The following is a 22,047-nucleotide window of genomic DNA, read 5'->3' on the forward strand; positions in this document are numbered from 1 at the left end:
CCTCCCACATTCCTAGCCACCCCCGTACACCTGCCAAACTATGTACTAGCTCAAGAAAAAAATTAGTTTGAAAGCTGTGTAAATGGGATGTCTGAGCCTTTTGACCATGGTGCCACGTTAAACAGCAAAATAAAGCAAACAGAAATTAGGGAAAAAATGGAGAGGAATGTATGATTAGTCTTTTTCAGAATTATTTGTTTGTGTTTTCTTAATATATCTAGTATGATTGTTAGCATTGTCCCCATTTTCCAGGATGAAGCTGCTGCTGATAAACACGCAGAGAAAGAAACAAAGGACAAAGGCAGCCGTGCTTCGGTGAATGGCGGAAGTGCTCACAATAATAGCAGTGGAAACAACAACCGTCATAGTAGTGGATTCAACTCGTCAAATAGCAATGGCACAGGTCCAGAGCGACGTTCTGCAGATAAGCAACCAAAGGCATTCCCAGCAATGGTTATCTTCCAGGCTATTTCTGCCATGTTTCCTGATAAAGGGCAGCCAGATGAACTCAGGGAAAAGTGAGTGACATTGGACCAAATTTAAGTAAGAATGACTTACTTTTTAAGAAAGAAAACAGCAAAATTTCAGTGAAGCATCAGTGAGAAAAACCTGTAACACAGTGAACATGTATACTCAAGGGAGAATGACAGTTGGCAGGCTGCTGGCCCCTATCACTTGACTCTCTGAAACATTAATCACAAAGTGATTTTAATTGAAGCATAGGTCACAACAGTATGTTAGTGCTGTCACCATGTTATCATGTTATCATATCTGAATGGTAGATAATGGATGTGCAATGCATCAAACAGTGAGCACTAGGTAACACCATGAACAGTGCCACACACTCAGTTGACACAATGTTACCAACACAAAATAGAGCTTGAAAGACGCATAATTGTGGGCCTTTGTGTGGTCAGCTTGTCAAATTGGGCCTTTACGTGTGACGATTGCACAATCTATCATCTCTCACCAGACCTAGTACCATCTTTCAATGCATACTCTCACATCGTACATGTGTCTACGAACATCATGCATGATATTGAGGCTTCTATTCCATCGTTACATAATGTATTTCCTTGATGTAGGTTCTGTGTGGCCTCCTTATCTCTCCCTCTTTTTCCATCCTTCCTTCCCACATCTGACCATCCTCTTCCAACCAGCCCCTCATTAAAGAAAGAATATGAAGGTATCAAAAGATAGGAGTACTGTTAACTGTTTTAATGTTATTGTCGTCAACAGTACTGAGAGGTACCTCTAGAAGATTAGCACTGTCCAGTTCATATTTCTGCTTGTGGCTTTTAAAATATTTTCGAAACAGAATTTTCAATTTTTTTTGCTGATATTCAATCTCTCACAAATCACTCACTCCATTTCTTTGTTTGATAGGCTTGCTTCAGCAGTCTGCTGTGTGCTTAAAGGTAACTGATGCAAAGAAAAAAAAATCCACCAGCAGAAAAATTCTTGTACACTACTGGCCATTAAAATTGCTACACCAAGAAGAAATGCAGATGATAAATGGGTATTCATTGGACAAATATATTATGCTAGAACTGACATGTGATTACATCTTCACGCAATTTGGGGGCATAGATCCTGATAAATCAGTACCCAGAACAACCACCTGTGGCCGTAATAACAGCCTTGATACACCTGGGCATTGAGTCAAACAGAGCTTGGATGACGTGTACAGGTACAGCTGCCCATGCAGCTTCAACACGATACCCCAGTTCATCAAGAGTAGTGACTGGTGTATTGTGACTAGCCAGTTGCTTGGCCACCATTGACCAGATGTTTTCAGTTGGTGAGAGATCTGGAGAATGTGCTGGCCAGGGCAGCAGTCGAAATTTTCTGTATCCAGAAAGGCCCATACAGGATCTGCAACATGCCATCGTGCATTATCCTGCTGAAATGTAGGGTTTCGCAGGGACCGAATGAAGGGTAGATCCACAGGTCGTAACACATCTGAAATGTAACATCCACTGTTCAAATTGCCGTCAATGCGAACAAGAGGTGCCCGAGACGTGTAACCAATGGCACCCTGTACCATTACGCCGGGTGATACGCCAGTATGGCGAAGACGAATACACGCTTCCAATGTGTGTTCACCGCGATGTCACCAAACACGGATGCGACTATCATGATGCTGTAAACAGAACCTGGATTCATCTGAAAAAATGACGTTTTGTCATTCCTGCAGCCAGGTTCATCATTGAGTACACCATTGCAGGCGCTCCTGTCTGTGATGCAGCGTCAAGGGTAACTACAGCCATGGTCTCAGAGCTGATAGTCCATGCTGCTGCAAATGTTGTCGAACTGTTCGTGCAGATGGTTGTTGTCTTGCAAACGTCCCCATCTGTTGACTCGGGGATCGAAACGTGGCTGCACGATCCATTACAGCCATGCGGATAAGATGCCTGTCATCTTGACTGCTAGTGATACGAGGCCATTGGGATCCAACACGACGTTCCGTATTATCCTCCTCAACCCACCGATTCCATATGCTGCTAACAGTCATTGGATCTCGACCAACGCGAGCAGCAATGTTGTGATACGATAAACTGCAATCGCAATAGGCTATAATCCGACCTTTATCAAAGTCGGAAACGTGATGGTACGCATTTCTCCTCCTTACACGAGGCATCACAACAATGTTTCACCAGGCAACGCTGGTCAACTGCTGTTTGTGTATGAGAAATCGATTGGGAACTTTCCTCATGTCAGCACATTGTAGGTGTCACCACCGGTGCTAACCTTGTGTGAATACACTGAAAAGCTAATCATTTGCATATCACAGCATCTTCTTCCTGTCGGTTAAATTTCGCGTCTGTAGCACATCATCTTCATGGTGTTTAATGGCCAGTAGTGTATAAAAACATCATTTGCATATTATACATATTGTTTGGATATTTATGTAAATTGCCAAATGTGGTAATCTTTGGCAGATACAAGGTGTGATCAAAAAGTAATGGGAATTTTTTTAAAATTTCGCTGGCAGTATACTGCTAATTTAAAAAAAGAAAAGACAAATGTTGGTACATGTGTTCCTGGTGTTATGTATGCATTGTGAGCTGTTTTTAATGTTTAATTTATTGTTGACAGTCAATAAGATTAAACACGTTTTTGAGTGCTTGGCGAATTTTTACTTTCAAAAAAGATGGGTCAAAAATTTGTATTAAATTTTGCTTGGAAAATGAAATGAAGTGCAGCACTGCATTCAAAATATTGATTGTGGCTCTAGGCAAATCTACTGTGAGTAAGACAAGAGTTTACAAGAGGTACAAACATTTCAGAGAGGGTCGAGAAGACATTGAAAATGACAACCACCTTGGATGCCCTAGCACATCAGTTACTGACGATAATGTGGAAGAAGGCAGAAAATGTTTCTAGAAAACTGCTGCGTCACCATAAAAACAGAATCGCTGAAGGGGCTGAGCACCATAACAAAAAGTGAGTTCCAGAAGTGCTTCCAAGATGAGAGAGGTGCTGGCACAAATGTATGCTATCTGGAGGGTGGAGGTTGGGGGTGGTTACTTTGAAGGGAACAAAGTTGATGTTGAATAAATAAAAATTCTTGAAGAACAATAAAAATTCCCGTTACTCTTTGATCCCCCCGAGTTTCTCTGCCTGATAATAATTTTCAAACAATGAAAAATCCATATAGGAATACCAACAATGTAGGGGAAGATAGATTGTGACTTACCTTAAAGAAGACACATTAAGTTACAGATAGGCCCAATTGAATGGCACTTACAAAAAAGTTTCGGCCACAGCCTTCATCAGCAAAAGAGAAACAGAGACACACCGTTCATACACACAAGCAGGCACATCTCACACACATGATAGCCAACTCCAGCAGATCAGGCCAGAATGTTCTGTGTTTCTCTTTTGCTGATTAAGACTCTAGAAAAATCTTTGTAAAAGTGTCTTTTAATTGTGCCTGTCTGCAACTTAACATTTCTTCCTTACAATAAGTAGTGATCTGTCTTTTCCTACATTATTAACAACAAATTTCAGTATGTAGTTTTTTATTAGTTTCTGGACTTGATATTGGTTATTATGCAGTGTTTTGTAGTTAACTGTGGTTATGTGATGCTTCCAGGTACATTGAACTCACGGAACGACTTGATCCAAATGCCCTTCCTCCAGAGTGCACTCCAAATATTGATGGACCAAATGCAGAGTCTGTACCACGTGAACAGACAATGCACTCATTTCACACGCTGTTTTGTCGTCGCTGCTTCAAATATGATTGTTTCCTCCATCGTGAGTACAAAATTCTGTGTGATAACTCGGTTTCCGCGGGATTGCGTATGAGCGTGTGTGGAAGCTACTGCCCCATGCTGGAACTGCAAACTTTCTTTCATGAATCAACTTGAACTGAACATCTGATGAGTTCAGCGTTCTCAAACTGTTCAAAATTGAAATTGTTCGAACTGTTTGGAAATGGAAACTCATCACAGATGGGATAGTTTTGAATCCTTCACCAGCTGATGACATAACACAGTGCACACTTCAAATAAAACTTCCTTGTCTGTTTTTCCAGTTTAAATGTATAGAGAATGTTAAATGGCATCATGCTGTTGATCTTGGAGAGAATTCGTGCTAGCTTGTTAGTACACCAAAAAATTTCTTTCTGGTTTCAAATATAGTTTGGGAACATAGAGATGTTTGTGTTCGAGTTTGGTTCTCGTTATTAAATTATTGTATAGTTTGTACGGTGTTAAGCCTTTCTAGTTCCATAACATGACAATTGATAACATGATTATTGTGATCGCCGATAAAGTTTTAAATATTACTTTATAAAACAATTGCTAACAAAGTAAAATCTCAGGTGGTTTGAAATTTTAATTCTACATGTAAAGAGTGAGATGGGAGGAGCAGTGATCACAGGCTAGATATATTTTGTACCGGTTTACATATTTTATCAGAAGAGCTGAATTTGCAGCTCTTCCAATGGGTTTTTTTCCACACACACTTCTAGCATGCGTAGTTCCTGGTGGAAACTGAGAACTTGGTGGTGGAAAAATTGCCTACTTTAGGCAGGGTGAGACTGAATTCAGACTTACTTTGTTGATTGAGAGTATTTTGTTTGTATGCAGCATGCAAAGTGGCAGGAAGTCCAGCCACAAGTCGAGGTAAGACTCCTTTTCCTCTTACCTCACTGTTAATAGATTATTCGAGAAGATTTCATCATTGTCTGTGCTCATTATTATTCCTACATAAAGTAGTGTATTATTTACTGAAATGCACACTGCATGTGAGAAGAATCAGTCTAACTATAAAGCAGAATTTCTGCACTTGAAGTAAGGTTTACAGATTTTTCTGACTGGCTCTGAAAGGTGCCTTCTTTTTAGGTGTATACTTGTCTTTCACTGTTCATATGTAGGGAATCTAGGTAGAAATTTCTCAGAAATATCCTTTATTAGTAACAGTAAGCAGTGCGCATTAGTTTTCTTAGATCCTTTTTTAAAGACATAGTTTTAGAAGTGAAAAAACTGGTTGCAATTATTGTCATGATCTTATTTTTTGGAGGTGAAGTTATTCCATTTTTGAAAAGCTGCCTCATACAAGAAGTAGTCGTATCAAAAGCTATAATCAATAATATGACAGCTATAGAAGAAAGTTGTTTCTAGTGTTTGAAGAAATTAGGACAATCGTGGAGTTGAAATACTATCTATCAATGCACATGCTTACTTACAACACATTTCTAAATAACTTTGTATTACTTTAATTTTATTCCCTCTCTGAAACTTGAATGATACTCCAACACTTGGCTTAATTTTATCGTATGATACATTTAGAATTTTGGGAATTGATTCAGTGTAATCTAGCATAATTTGCTTACACTGCAGTCATGATTTGTTATAACACCACATTACTTAAAGCAAAATGTGTTGTACCGTTTAATGTATAAACTTCTAATTTTTTTGTTCCTAATTTGAAGGAAGGGAAAAACTTCATTTTAAAAGAAAAGCTGTTCGTATAAGAAAAGGACCCTATTCTGTGATTTGTTGTTAACTTTATAATGTGTTGTTTTATTAAAATTAATTATTTTAATGTGATGAAGGTTTATTCGTTATTGTTGTTTTCTCTTTCGTTTATCTATAAGTGAGAGAATTAAATATAACTGTTTTTCTTGTGACCATGAAACCAACGTTTCACTGCATAAACTTCCAAAATGACTTTTAGTGACATTTTTGAGTAGACCTTTCAGGAACGAATAGGAAAAGGTGTTAAAAGTACCTATCTGTACTCTCTTACATCTGATGACTGCCTCATGGTGATGGAAGGAACCTTTCCGTCTCCTCCCTTGTCCAGTTGTACTTTGAACACATATTTTACTGTTTCCAATCAAGTTATTGAGCATGACTTGTTGCCCAAGTTCAACAGATAATATTTATATGCATGTGTTTATTAACCTTTCTGGCGAGAAGAGCTAAAATACTTACCTTGAGTAAGTGCTGTTAGAAACAGATGATCTCAGGCTTTTGAACAGAGATTACATATATTTTTTAAAAAGATTGTGTCACTGTAAGGTTTTACATAGCTCAAAGAATATAGCGTCTTATGCAGGTTGCAGTAAAATGTAGAAATTTAACATGCTTGTGTATGATCCGTAGCTAACTTTTTTCTGTGGTTTCTTCTTTTTAATAAACTATCCTGTGCAAGTCTGTTCATCTCTATATAACTGCTGCAACCTACATCAATTTGAACGTAGTTACTGTAGTCTGGCCTTGACCTTGATCTCCCACTACAATTTTTACTCCCCATAATTCCGTAACATCTCAGGGTGTGTCCCATCAATTGATTCCCTCTTTTAGGCGGTTGTGCCATAAATTTCTTTTTTCACCAATTTAATTCAGTGTCTTATTAATTTTCAGTCTGCTCATTTATTCTTCAGCATTATTCTTTAATACCACATTTCAAAAGCTTCTAGTCTCTTATTGTCTGTAATGATTATTGCCAACATTTCACTTCTGTGCAAGGCTACATTCCCCACAAAAGCCTTCAGAAAAGATTTCTTGACACTTATATTTACATTTGATCTTCTTCAGAATTGCTTTTCTTGCTATTGCTCACATGTATGTTATATCTTTTAGTTGAATTTTCTCATACTGAGAAATTGGAAGGAGTGATCTGTTTTACCTGGTAAAAACTTTCTAAAGCCAAGACCACACAAATATTTCTTTATTTACAAACAACCTTTTGACAGACTTTGCTGGCATCTTCATGTCTTCAAAAATTTGTGTTATAAAACATGTTCATTTTGGGTTGGCATGAGGTCAGCTCAAAATGAACACATTTTATAACATAACTTCTTGAAGACCTGAAGATGAGATTAAAGTCTGTCAAAACTGGTTGTTCGTAAATAGAGTAAATAAAGAAAATTTATGCAATCTTGGCTTTAGAAAGTTTTTATGTCTTATAGTTAAGCCATCACCGGTTATTTTCCTACTCAAATAGCAAAACCCATCCACTGCTTCTAGTGTCTCACTTCCTAATCCAATTTCCTCTGCATCACCTGATTTAATTCACCTACATTCCATTACACAAGTTTAAATTTGTTGATGTTCTTCTTGATAAACTCTTTTCAACTCTGTCCATTCCATTCAACTTCTCTTCCAAGTCCTTTGCTATCTCTGACACAATTACAGTGTCACTAGCAAACCTCAGGGTTTTTACTTCTTCTCCCTGATCATTAATTTCCCTTCTAAATTTTTCCTTAGTTTCATTTACTGCTTGTTCAATTTATAGGTTCAATAAAAAGGGGAGTGGGGTATAACCTTGTGCCCCTCCATTTGCAATCACTGTTCTTTCTTTCATACTTTTAGACTCCTATAAATGCAGTCTGATTTCTGTGCAAGTTATGAATAATCTTTTGCTTCCTGTATTTTAACCCTGCTACGTTCAGAATTTAAAAGAATGTTTTCCAGTCAGCATTGTTAAGTCATCACAAGATCTACAAATACTATAAACACAGGTCTCTCTCTCTCTCTCTCTCTCTCTCTCTCTCTCTCTCTCTCTCTCTCTCTCTCTCTCATGCATGCTATCTCATGTATCTTACTCACCAAGTTGAACGGCTTTGTTGTGGCTGACTCCCAAGGATTTCAGTGATTTTGAGGGAATGTCGTTTACTCTAGGAGCCTTGTTTGGAATTAACTCTTTCAGTGCTCTGTCAATCTCAGTATTGTATTTTCTATCTCATCTTCATGTGCTTCCTTGTCTCCTTCTGTAATACTGTCCACAAGGTTGTTTTCCTTTAGAGACCCTTTATGTATCCATTCCATGAGAGATCAGAAATGGAGCAATTACAAATGTAATGTCATGGGTTGGATACACTAGAAATCAAGGCACCACTGTTATGTCAGTGCTATGTTGGCTTCTTTTCTGCCCACTGTAGTTCCACAAGTATGATTAATTTGAGAACAGTGGTGCTGCAGTCGCTTCCTACACATCAACATGTTCTCTCTTACAAAAGCATGCTGGAGTGAGGCTGTTAGTGAATAAGGGAACTGAGTGCACACTCATCCTGTTGTAAAGTAGCACTGACAGGGTGAAATGATCAATTGCTGGTATCAGGTGGCCTCTAATAAAGCTGTGTTTTGTGAGACTGTGAAGTGTGTGAGATGAAAATTAAGTGCTACAGTGTATACAATTGCAGATGTATGCCATTAGAAGAAGATTGATGTCCAGAAACAGTTTGATGCTGTAGACCACACTTCAACCAAAAAAAAAAAATCCATCTCAAACATGAGGAAACATAATGTGCTCCATCAAACGGAAACTGGGCACAAAGCAATGCAGTGTTATGTTCCTGCAAGCAAAGAGCATGCTATTTCTTTATTCTTTAGGTAACGGCAACTTGGGTTTATGGGTGGATAGTGATTTGTGTAGGTTATCCTTTGTTTCTATAAACTTTTTGAGGACTGCTAATAATTAATTGCCGTGTAGAGAATACACTTCATTCTTGTGCCCTGTTTCATTGTATTGTCACCGTAGCCTCTGTGACCTGTCAGAAAGTGTGTGTGTGTCAACATAATTGTTATATATCGTCTGAATTGAGAATACATATTAAAATAAATTTGCAGCAGTATCTGAAAAAGTTTTTTATATCTACATACATACAAACATATACACACATATGTATGTACATGCATTCATATAGGTACCCATCCACGCATGCACGTGCCCCCCCCCCTCCCCCCCCCCCCCCCCTCCACACACACACACACACACACACACACCTCTACTTGTAAATGTATGTGTAATTAAAAGCTAACTTATAAGTCATTGTATTGGTCTATAACAATCATTGTGCCCAAGTAGCAGCAATACCATGAGTCCTCAGTTATACCTGCAATCTTGTGTACTTGCTCTCCGGTCTATGCTAGTACAGTCCACTTCTATCTAACAACAGATTCAAGTGACAAGTTTTCAGTTACAGAGGCAGCAGCAGAGACTTGCTTCTCTTTCCTCCAAACACCTCATTATGTTTCCTACGTGCTGCATCTATGTTTCCCACAGTCATTCATGCTTCCAGAGCCTTGTATTCCTCATCTAGCCATTCCTGCTCTGCCAGTTTGCACATCCTGTCCTCTTCATTCTTTAGACGTCTTTATTCCTTTTCACCTGCTTCATTTGCTGCATTTTTATATTTACTCATATCATCGTTTCTCTCATGTGTCATCCAAGGATAAGTGTTGGATGTAGTCTTTTTATCTCTGATCATTTGCTGCCTCCACTACTTCATATCTCTAACCTATCTGTTTTCTGTTGTATTCCTTTCCCCCTGTGTCAGTCAGTTATTGGCTAATTCTTCTATTGAAACTCTCAACAACCTCTGGTTCTTTCAGTTTATCGAGACTCCATCTTAATGTCCTGCCTTTCTGCAATTTCTTCAGTTTAATCTGCAGTTAATAATCAATAAATTATACTCAGAATCTGCATGTTTTGTACTTGAAAATCTGGTTTTGGAACCTCTCATACCATTATGTAACATATCTGAAACTTTCTGATGTCTCCAGTTCTGTTTCAAATGTACAGTCCTCAGGTATGGTCAATTTCTTGACAGATTGAAATACTCGTTACTGAAACCACTTTATAAAAAAGAATGAACGAGATAATATAGACAGTTGCTGACCAGTTTCTTCGCTGTCAGTGTTTTCAGAAGTGGAGACAGCAATGTATAGGAGAGTGGTGGCACGTCCCAGTACACATGGTATGCTATCAGACTCTCAATTTGGCTTTAGGAAGGGAGTATCCACAGAAAATGCTATTAATTCTTTCGTGTGTAAGGCACTAGCAGGGCTAGACTGTAGATAGATTTAGTAAAAGTACTTATTTTTGTATGGCATAATAAGTTGGAACAGTAAGGGAGTAGGGAAAGCATCATGAGGGGTTCACTTCATATCTGGAAAGTAGGAAGCAGCATGTTTTCCTTTGGTGTCAACAGAGAGGGAAGAGGTTTAAATCAAATTGGGGTCAAGCAAAGTGGGGGATATCACAGGGTTTTATCTTGAGACTATTCCCTTTTTTGGTGTATTTCAATGATCCGTCACTAAACATGACAGATGACAAAACATTGTTCTCTTGCAGATAACCAAAGTATTATTGCGAAAGATGTGGAATGTAATATAAACGCTATAGCTAAAAGGATAGTCGATAATATCAGCGCATCACTTTCAGAGAACGGATTAATGCTTAACTGTATCAAAACACAATGTATACAGTTTCTGACACAAAGCTCTTGTAGAAGTGAAATTTTTATTGTCCTAATCTGTTCAGTCAGTCAGTGAAGTCGTCCTTTTTAAATTCTTAGGACTGAGGGCAGACAGAAGGCTTTCTTGGAAGTATCATGTTCCAAAAAGTGAATGCTCCTTGTTCATTGTAAGACCAATCCCCACTGCATCTGACACTAAAACATAAACGTTTATCTACTTTGCTTACTTTCACTCTCCTTTATTTTGGGGTAACTCTGTGTGCTCACCAATAATATTCTTAGCCCAGAAATGAGCAGTCAAACTGATCTGCGCTGTCAGTTTGCAAAATTTATGTAGGCCACTGTACACACGGGATCTTCCTCCCGTGGTGGTACATTAGTGTGTGAGTATATAGTGCAAGAGGACTCACTGTCCTCCCCTTATATTCACTCACAATAATTGGACAGAACAAATTATATGGTATAAGTGTTTATTAGAATAAAGCTTACAACATGCACAGGCAGCGCGCAAACTGTGGCTCCTGGCTTAGCTGGGAGACATACATGCCCGTCCGCTACGGGGTCTCGCAGCTGATCCTGTGTGCACGCACAAAGAACCTGGGAGATCCACTTCCGCATGAAGGTTGCAAGGTTCCCGACAGGGAGTAGACTATACTGGACAGTCTGACCTGCCCATCTTGGAAGCTGCCACTAGATGGCACTGGGAGTAAGTTACAGAGTCCAAACATACTCCCACTCTAAAATGAGTTTTCTCATTTTACAAATAACCAAAATTTTAACAAACAACAAAATCAAAACAAGGAAAACAACAAAAATATAACTAGACTCAATATCAATGCACATAAAACAAGAATACACTAACATTTGGGATGCCAATACTACTGTCACACTGCATGTGAAACACGATGGGTACTAACATGTTGGGCACAAAACAATAAAGTATTAATATCATAATACATAAAACATGAAAATCAGTCGTAACAGCAGTTAGTCCTCAAGAAACATCCACCGCCTCCCAAGCTTATCTTATGAGTTAAGAGGTTGTTCCAGTAAATGGCAATCTGGCAGTGGCCGTGTATCATATACCACTACACAGATCTGAGGGAACACTTAATGATTCACTGCTTAGGCAGGGGACACAATTTTACTATGGGCCTCTTAATCTGCCCATTAGCAATTTTTACCACACACACACACACACACACACACACACACACACACACACACACACCAGGATCGGGAACAGCTGGTCAGTGACACCTACCCTCCACACCAAGGGAGGAAAATTATCCTCGTTGACCAGCACATGATCACCGATCTGGGGTTGCCATGCTGCTTCCAATGTCCATTTTCTGCGTTGTTGCAGATCATGTATATTTTCTGTGTACCACTTCTTCCAAAACGACTGATGCAACTGCTGTACAAGTTGCCATCTATGCAATATGTTGGCTGGGATCTCAAGGACAAAGGGTTCAGGATTAGCACAAAGGGGCTGTCCAGTTGGGACAGCAGCAAGAGAATCTAGGCCATGATGGGCCAGACCACCACTGAACAAGTGAACTCATAGCAGCTGGATTAATACCACATGATAGGTGGTCAGGAGGATTATCCTCTGATTTTACATGTCTCCAGTTGGCAGCTGAACTCAGTTCCTGGATTTGAGAGACTCTGTTGGCAACAAAAATTTCCAATGACCACGACTACGCTGCACTGCAGCCAGCGAAGAACTATTGTGGAGTCTGTCCACATATGATTGTCACCACTATCTATGATGTCTAAGGCATTGGCCCCCTTGTGAATGAGTTGAGCAAGAAGCAGAGCACTCATAATTTCAGTCGTGGAAGAGCTGTTGTTTTACAGAGGCAACCCGAGATTTGGCTGCAGCCAATGAGACCATTACACTGTTATTGGGAAGAACACATCTGACATATACACACGCACCATATGCCGACTGTGAAGCATCACAAAAACCATGAATTTGTACTTTAACATACTGGGGGCAAGAAATGATCTTCCTGTTAATCAAAATACCATTTAGGGAAGGCAGTTGCACACAAACAGCATTCCATTCATCAGTGAGGTTGGAGGGAAGAATTTCATTCCAATCATGGCTTAGTTGCCACAAGTGCTGCAAGAACAAATCACATCTTATGACTGCTGGACCTAGAAGCCCCAGTGGGTCATAGATTGATGTTATTGTAGACAGGACATTGCACTTAGTAACCTTTGAGAGCCGATGACTCTTCAGCTGCTCATGGCAGTGGAATGTGTCAGAGTCTGCGTGCCATAATATCCCTAATGTTTTTATGACTTGTTCACCAGTAAGACGACAAGGTGAAGACGTTTCTCTGTCCTGCACAGGAATTTTTTTCCATGACCTTGTGACTATTGGAACACCATTTTCTCAGTAGAAACCCCCCAGAAGCAAGTAGTTGAGTCAGCTGGGTTTGAAGTTCCTGAGCTTCAGATTCCGTAGCTGATCCACCTAAGAAGTCGTACACATAAAAGCTAGACATCAACACTTGCGATGCCGTTGGAAACCTGTTTGATTTTCCAAAGCCAACTGTTAAATATATCTTGTAGCAAGAGGGGCAGCAGGAGCAGTTCCATAAGTGAGTGGACACAGCCTATACTCTTGCATCTGTTCAGATGGTGATTCCCACCACAGAATTCTCCAGAAGTTCTTATCATCAGGATGGAGAGAGACTTGGTGATACATTTTTGCTATGTCAGCTGACAGAGCCACATTAAAGGAGTGAAATTTTATAATAATGGAAAATAAATCTGGCTGGATCATGGGACCAACCATCAAGATATGATTGAGAGATACTCCATTAGAAATGGCAACCCATCAAATACTACCCTCAACTTAGTAGTGGAGCTGCATTCTTTGAAGACAGCATGATGTGGAAGGAAACACCTTGGACCAATAATACCTTGAGAATTAGAGATCTCAATGTGTCCCAGTGTGACATATTCGTGCATGAATGCAGAATATTCCTTCTGCAGATTCGGTTGCCTTTTAAATCTCCTCTCAAGATGCACCAGTCTTGGAGAGGCTTGTTGTTGTGATTCACCTAAGGGTTAACAGTCAGGTTTCACTGGTAGTCAAGCTGCAAATCTCCCTTCTTCATCTCGTGCCATGTGGCGCTGAAACTGAGCATCACATATTTTATCCTGCTTACTCATCGTTTTCGTAGACAGCTCCTCTAACTTCCAAAACCTTTGCAGTTTGGTATCTAAACTGTCACCGCTAACAAAGCACGAGGCCACTGTGTAACGAGGCATTTTGCATGCAGTTGAAGGCACCCTACCAGACAAAATCCAACCAAATTTTGTTTCAACCAGTGAAGGATGACTTGGTTTCACCAGCCATTCCTTTACAAACAACATCAAAGAAAACCCAGCACCAAGAATTAAATCTACTGTGGCAGGCTTGTTGAATTCTGGATCAGCGAGGCAGAAGATTACATGGGACACTCCAGGACCTTGTGTCTGTCATGCTCACTGGTAGGTCACTGGTGACATGGTCTCCGATAGCACAAGTGGTTCTAACATGAAAGTCGTTGAGTCTAGACGACAGTTCAACGTTACCGGTGTAAGACACTGAGGCTGCAAAGGCATTGTTTATGCCTTTCACAGGAAACGAATGTTTACTTCGTTTCAGTTTTAATTTCTCTGACATGCCCTTAGATATAAAGGATAGCTGACTCGCACTATCTAGCAGAACTCCGCAAACCTGCTGTCCTTAATGTTGACAACAGCTGTTGCCAACAAAACATTTCCTGTTCGTAGCTTGATAGGCCAAGGAATGGCCTCCTGATTCACTGTTCTGCCCATTCCTTGGTTCAGCAGGCTTGTGGAGCAGTATGTTCTGGCTTCCTTTACAGGTCTTACAAGGAGAAATCTTGCATTTAGTCGAGAAATGACCAGAATGGATGCACACAAAACAAAGCTTATTTTTTGATACATATGCCCTCCGCTCATCAACATTTAGTGATTGAAACCCCTTGCATTTAGTGATAGTATGAGGTTCACTACAAAAATTACATGACTCCTCAATTTCAGAATTAGCCAGATGAGCCCTCTTCAGGTCTCGTTTCATTTGAATTATTGGCATTTCCTTGTGGGTCCCTTGAGGTGTTATCCTTGAACCTGATCAACTCGTGGGCCTAACATTTTGTTTCCAGAAAATCTATCAGTTGATTTAATGTGGTGAATGTCAACCCAGGCATCTTTACCTCCCACTCTTGACGATCCATGGGTCACATACTAGACAGAATGTCTTCTGAAAGAATAACTTCATGAAGTGGAACATCAGATTTGAGAGCTTCTAAGGCCTCCAAATGGCTACATACGTGATTAATTAGTTGCCTGTAATCGCACGCTGCCCTATGGCTGTAGGTAAGGCCAACAAAGCCTTAGCATGTCTGGCAGCAATTATTTTAGTGTTGTTACACCTTTGTGTAATAAGTCCCCAGGCTGTCGATAGGTTCCTGCTGTGGCAGGTATATGTTTCAATAGGTCTCTAGCTTCACCTCGCAAAGACAAATTAAGGTAATGAAGTTTTTGAGACTCAAAAATGTATCCCTATATGATGACCACTTAAGGTAGTCACCTTCAAAATTTGTCTGGTTAATAGCGGGTAGTTTCAAAGAACTAACACTGCCTGACGGATTCGAGCCCAAAGGCTGCTGCAAAAGCTAGGTGTACCTCTTCATTGAACCCTTGATAGTGGATTCAGCGAAGTCCCACGAATCCTCGAATTCTGCCCTGTCCTTACTATGACCTGCTGATTCATCTTCAGTTTCCTTCCATGTTTGAGACGACTCAAAATCAGACTGAATCTGAGTCAGTCAACTTAATTTTGATTCCAGCATTTCGATGCTGGCACTGTCCGCAGACTGCACAAAACTCGCTAAGTGCACGAGGGCGGCCTTTGTTACACCTCTCTGCTTGACTAATTTTGTTTTCTCTGAGGGCTCCATTTTAGGACCGGGAAAATGGTAGCAGGGAGCCAACAGTTGCATTTACCAGGTTGCAGCGGCAATATGAGGCAGTACGAACTGGAACAGCAGCTGCATCACGGACACTGGTAGCTGGCGTGGCAGGCATCACAGTCTCCGTCGGCGCAAAGTTTCGGCGGGAGCAGGAGGTGACGTCACCCAGCTGCGTCACGGGCACTGACAGCTGGCGTGGCAGGCGTCGCAGTCTCCGTAGGCGCAAAGTTTCAACAGGAGCAGGAGGTGACGTCACCCAGCTGCGTCACGGGCACTGACAGCTGGCGTGGCAGGCGTCACAGTCTCCGTAGGTGCAAAGTTTCGGCGGGAGCAGGAGGTGACGTCACCCAGCTGCGTCACGGGCACTGACAGCTGGCGTGGCAGGTGTCGCAGTCTCCGTAGGTGCAAAGTTTCGGCGGGAGCAGGATGTGACGTCACCTGGCGCCGACATGTTTCTGTGCGTCTCGCGTTTGAGTTTGAGACACATTAAACGTTCACAAATATGTCCCCGATCACCGTTAAGGCTGTTACTGTCGAAGTCCCAAACAGGCCTTGGGACACTCGAGAGCGGTCAACAACGAAACCGATAATGTGCCCAGCTCACACGTAGTTTTTTAGAAGTTCACAAGTACCGAAAAATAAATCTACATAAACGTAAATTCCACATGGTCACTGTATACGGCCCAGAGGACCAAAGAATGTATGCACAGGCTCTTCCTCCAGTGGTGGTACATTGGAATATGAGTGTATAGTGTGAGAGGACCCACTGTCCTCCCCTTATTTCCACTCACAATAATTGGATGGAACAAATTATATGATATAAGTGTTTATTAGAATAAAGCTTACAATGTGCACAGGCAGCACGCCAATTGTGGCTCCTGGCTTAGCTGGGAGACATACACGCCCGTCCACTACGGGGTCTCGTGGCTAATCGTACCTGCACGCACAAAAGACCTGGGAGATCCACTTCCACATGTAGGTTGCAAGGTCTCCTGACAGGGAGCAGACTATACTGGACAGTCTGACCTGCCCATTTTGGAAGCTGCTACTAGATGGCACTTGAAGTAAGTTGCAGAATTCAAACAGCCATTGTTCAAGTGTCTGAATTCTAACTCAGTGTCGCTGTACGTATGTTATATCATGGGATATGTTGACAATATTGACTCTTTCAGAAGAAACTTCAACATTCATTCAGTGAACACAAGATGGAAAAATGATAGAAACTTGGATAGTACTTCCTTAAGCACTGTACAAAAAAGTGTGCGCTGTTCAGCAGATTTCATTCTCAATAGGCTTCCAGCGGAACTGAAAGAATTAAGTGATAAACCCCAAGTATTCTAATCAAGTTGAAAAATTTACTTAGTGCACACTCCTGTTCAGAACAGGAGTTCCTCACAGTAGTTGAGAACTTCTCTCTGTAATGTGTTATTTATTCCTCTACTTTCTTTTTTCATGTTTAATTAATTGACTGATATTTGGTTATAAATTTTCTGATCAGCATTCTATTAACTTGGTACTAACTTATTCCACGACTAAGTTGCTTTGGCTTACGTTGTCCCGTAGAAACTGATAAATACATAAACAGAAAAAGTTATGGAATGTGCTAGCAAAATGTTAGTTGAGCACAGCAGTCACTTGCAAATTACAAGAGGAAGTGGAATTCATGTACTTCGGCCAAAGGAGAAGAAAGAAGGTCCACACAATAAATATTCCTTTGCCAGTATGTTTAAATGTGTTCTTAGGCAGCAGATTCTGCAATATTATGGATAGTATAAAGAAATACCATCTTTACACATATCACACACCTTTTGTGAAGAAACAAATCAGCAAGAAAACATTCAGGAAAATTGTTCTGTCTGTGAAATTCAGTTAAAGGGGGGGGGGGGGGGGAATCGGAATAAACTGATCAGCACATGCGAATGAAAGAACATAATTTCAAAAAGGTCATGGGTTTTTATAAAAGAATTAAACATTGAAATTAAAGTAGCCAGTGGCTTATTTACATGAAACATAAATAAATGTTGGCAGAGTGACTGCATGATGAGTATTGTCGGAACAAAAGTGAGTGTTAAATTGTTGGGCATGCATGGGGTGACATGGATTTTGTTTAGGTCAGCATCTCATATGTTACTCAAAAAGCAAAACTTTATACCGTTGTTCAAAAATTGGCAGCAAAAATTTTAAAAAATTTGTGGAGTCGCCAATTATTACAGGAATACATCCAAAAAGTGTTGTCATTTGATGATCGCATCACATCGCAAAAAACTCTAGTTGGCTAAAAAGTGAAATACAGTCCTTGATGGCCAGTAATAACTTACATCAAGTGAAATTTTGTCTGCCTTTAGTTAAGAAGCACCAACCTTCTCCTGTTTATTGTATAAACAAGCTTCTGCAAGAAAATGGATTTGTTGTCCTCTGACTGCTATAATACTATCCACACATAAACCCCATAAAAAGATTCGGAAGTTCTATAATATGTCAAGCTCCTTGCCCTTGGGAGTGGAGTGTGAGTGTGTGTGTGTGTGTGTGTGGGGGGGGGGGGGGGGGGGGTCAGTTGATGCTTTTGCTGCTGTGACATTAGAAGATGAAAAAAGGATTAAGTCTCATAAAAAAAAAGTTTTTCACTACGGCGACAGGAGAAATACTTTGATGAACAAGTCAGCTGACTTGTATGAGTTGGGATGGATCGAGGGAAGAGCCATCATTATCATCTGCCATTGTAATGACAGGCGAATAGAGGAGAAAAGCTGAAGATAATGACATAAATGTGGAAGGCATGCGGCAGGTCCCAGTGTCTCATCTCAGTCGACCTGTTTATTCCATAAGCCGCGACACCATCATGCTTCCATTGGTACGTTCTCCTTATATTATTGCTAATGTTGTGTCCCATGTGGTGCTAAGTTGGAAGCAGCTATCCCAGTTGACCAGGTTATCATTGACTTGTATCTCCACTGCGTCTTTAATAATAAAGTCCCAGTTCAAATTGAACCGTGTGCTCCCTGAGGCTGTGCTCTGCTATCAAGGATTTTTCCGTTTGTCCAAGGTGAACCACTTCTCATGTGTTGAGAGAGACGTTGTGTAATGCAACACTGTGTCTGTCCGATATATTGTTTTCCACATTCACAGGAAATGCTGTAGACACGCGGTGTTCTTAAACCCAAGTTGTCCTTCATTGATCCCAGAATATTCCTGATTTTTGCTGGACAGAAGATGGTTTTGATTTTGTTCTTCTCCAGTATCCTGGCAATCTATGCTGGGGGCGACCCTCTTACAGGAGGAATTCCATGCCCTTGTTGTCCTCTTCTTCCTGAAGGTCCTCCTTCTTCTTGCTTGTCCTCCTCCTTCTTGCTTGTCTTGAGAGTGTATCTAATCTACATTTCAGTGTAGCCTTTCTTCTGGAAGGTTTTCTTCAGGTACTGCATCTCAGTAGGTAGACCGTCCTTGTCGTATGTCGTGCGCTCTGCGGACAAAGGTAGTGAGCACCGAGTTCCATTCTGCTGAGTCATAGCAGCTGTTGGAGTTGAGGCACAGATCTGTATGTGTCTTCTTTCAGTAGACCAAGTGACCCAATGTGCAGTCCATTTTCTTCTTTATTAGGATATCATGGAAGGGTAGGCACACATTTTTTTTCTAATTCCATTGTGAACTTGATGTCCACATGTATGTTGTTCAGATGGTAGAGAAATTCTTTTAGGGTGTCGTCGCCGTGCGGTCAGACCACAAAAGTATCGTCCACATAATGATAAAAGACCTTGGGTTTTAGGCGGGCTGTTTCGAATATGATATCCTCAAAGTATTCCATTTGCAGGCTGGTGATACGTGTTGTCAGTGAGGATATGCCCCCACACTGGAAATACGTGGTTGTGAGTGCATGGCGGAATAATTCCACTGTGTCTTTGCTGAAATGATCCTCAAGTAGTTTCAAGTAGTCCTCTGTCAATAACCTCAAAAATAGGAATGTGAAGTCAAAGCTGACCATAATATCATTTTTGTCAAGATGCCATTCCGTGAGTGTCTTAACGAACTCCATGGTATTCTTGATGTGGTGGGGAAATTTATCCATAAGAGGCTCGAGTAGTTGTGCCAGGTGTTTGAATATACCATAGGTAGGACGCTTTATTGTGTCTACTACCAGACATAGTGGTGCCTCCCTCTTGAGTGTCTTGGGAGTCCGTATAACTGTGGTGGAACTGGAGCTCTGGGGTAAAGCCTTTTTACCAGGTCAGTTCACTGCTGCAGGACAAGGCCTACAAACAAGTGGAGGAGGACAGCACAATAGGTGTGACTAGAGAGACCATCGCTCTTCTCAACAACTCGGGTCTGGGCCAGGATCTGGTATTACCCCAGAGCTCTGGTTCCACCACGGTTATACAGGCTCCCCAAGATAAACAAGAGGGAGGTACCACTACGTCCATTAGTAGACACGATAAATTCTCCCACCTATGGTATAGCCAAACACCTGGCACAACTACTGAAGCCTCTCGTGGGCAAATCTCCCCATACATCAAGAATTCCACGGAGCTTGCTAAGACACTCAAGGAGTTGTCTGGACAAAAATTATGTTATGGTCAGCTTTGATGTCACATCCCTCTTCACAAGGTTACTTACTGCTAGAGGACTCCTTGAAATTACTTGAGAACCATTTCAATGAAGACACAGTGGAATTATTCCGCCATTCACTCACAACCATGTATTTCCAGTGTGGGGGTGCAAGTTTTACCAATGGGTGGATGGAGCTGCTATGTGATCCCTACTTGCACCCTGTATTGTTAACCTGCACATGGAATACTTTGAGGGCGTAACATCAGAAACAGCCCTCCTTAATCCCAATGTCTTTTATCATTACGTGGACGATACTTTCGTGGTCTTGCCGCATGGCGAGGACACCCTGAAGAATTTCTCAACCATCTGAACAGCATACACGAGAACATAAAGTTCACAATGGAATTAGAAAAAAATGGGTGCCTACCCTTCCTCAATATCCTAATAAAGAAGAAAATGGATGGCACACAGGAACATTCGGTCTACCGAAAGAAAACACATACGGATCTGTAGCTAAACTCCAACCGCTGCCATCATTTAGCACAATGGAATTCCGCAGTCAATATCCTTGTCCACAGAGCACACAACATATGGGACAAGGACAGTCCACCTACTGAGATGCAGCACCTGAAGAAAACCTTCCAGAAGAAGGGCTAGACTGAAACACAGATTAGATGTGCTCTCAGGATGAGAAAGAAGAAGCAGCAGGAAGAGGAGGACGATGATGGCGGCCACCACCACCACCTTCAGGAAGAAGTGGACAACAAGGGCTCTGTGTTCCTCCCATACACAGGGCCGCCCATGGATAAGATTGCCAGGATACTGGAGATGAACAAGATCAAAACCATCTTCTGTCTTCCAGAAATATGCTGGGATCAAAGAATAAAAACTTGGGTTTAAGAACACTGGGGTTCTACAGCATTTCCTGTGAATGTGGAAAACAATATATCGGACACACACAGCTTTGCATCACAAAGTGCCTCTCTTAACACATGAGACGCCAGGACCTGCAGCGCTGCCTCTGCCTCACCCTCCCCACCACCCCCACACCACGTGCTGTTGCACCGATTCCATTTGCGCCTCATTGGTCCCACCAGCACCAAGGATGCAGAGAAGCCCATGGTTCAGCAGCTATAAAGACCCAGACGAGACATGAATCCAACAGTTTGCCTGAAGATAGCATTCCTGGTGAACGACACATTGAATCGGCTGTGAACCTGAGATTTTATTAAAAATTATGAAGACACTGATGAACTAATTTCACTATGTTGACTGAATTGGAGCAGCTGATTTATATACATCATTTGTAGCAGACACGTGACACTTGGGAAACTGATATTTAATTGGGTTAGCAAAATTGATTCAGGCTTAGCATGTAAACAAGACAGTGAACATCATATTAGGATTTTAAAATCAGATTTTTGTCTTCTGCAAGTTTTGTCACAGGTAGACAATGATACACTTGTAGCAATTGTCAGCACTCCCATTTTAAGCATATTGGAGTGTGTGCTATTACTACCCATTCTCCCTATTTCTTAGGTATGAACATGATGGTCTTCAGTTCACTTTGCTGATAATACAAACACAAATGAACAAATAGAATATTGAGGGAGATGGGAGGGGGAGAGGGAGAGATGTTGCATTTAGTGTTATTTTTCATTAGAATACCTGTTAGTCTTTGGATGTGATTTAGTCCTCTGAAAGTCACATTGCCTTTGAGAAATTTTCCTGCGGGCCTAAAGATTTGTTGGTTCTGAACTCTTCCCTCCCCAACAGTTTCTCACT

General features: G+C 41.0%; 1 protein-coding gene across 2 annotated transcripts in view; it reads left to right on the top strand.

Annotated features, from left to right (window-relative positions):
* LOC126473629 (histone-lysine N-methyltransferase E(z)) overlaps nt 1-22,047 on the top strand; it is a 92,378-nt gene that overhangs the window by 22,605 nt on the left and 47,726 nt on the right. For both annotated transcript variants that reach the window (XM_050100806.1, XM_050100807.1), the window contains exons 5-6: nt 253-518; nt 4,100-4,263. In XM_050100806.1, the coding sequence (XP_049956763.1) occupies nt 253-518; nt 4,100-4,263 (430 nt within the window). The remainder of the gene's footprint in view (nt 1-252; nt 519-4,099; nt 4,264-22,047) is intronic.

Source organism: Schistocerca serialis, chromosome 4, assembly GCF_023864345.2.
Source record: "Schistocerca serialis cubense isolate TAMUIC-IGC-003099 chromosome 4, iqSchSeri2.2, whole genome shotgun sequence".
NCBI classification, from domain to species: Eukaryota; Metazoa; Arthropoda; class Insecta; order Orthoptera; family Acrididae; genus Schistocerca; species Schistocerca serialis.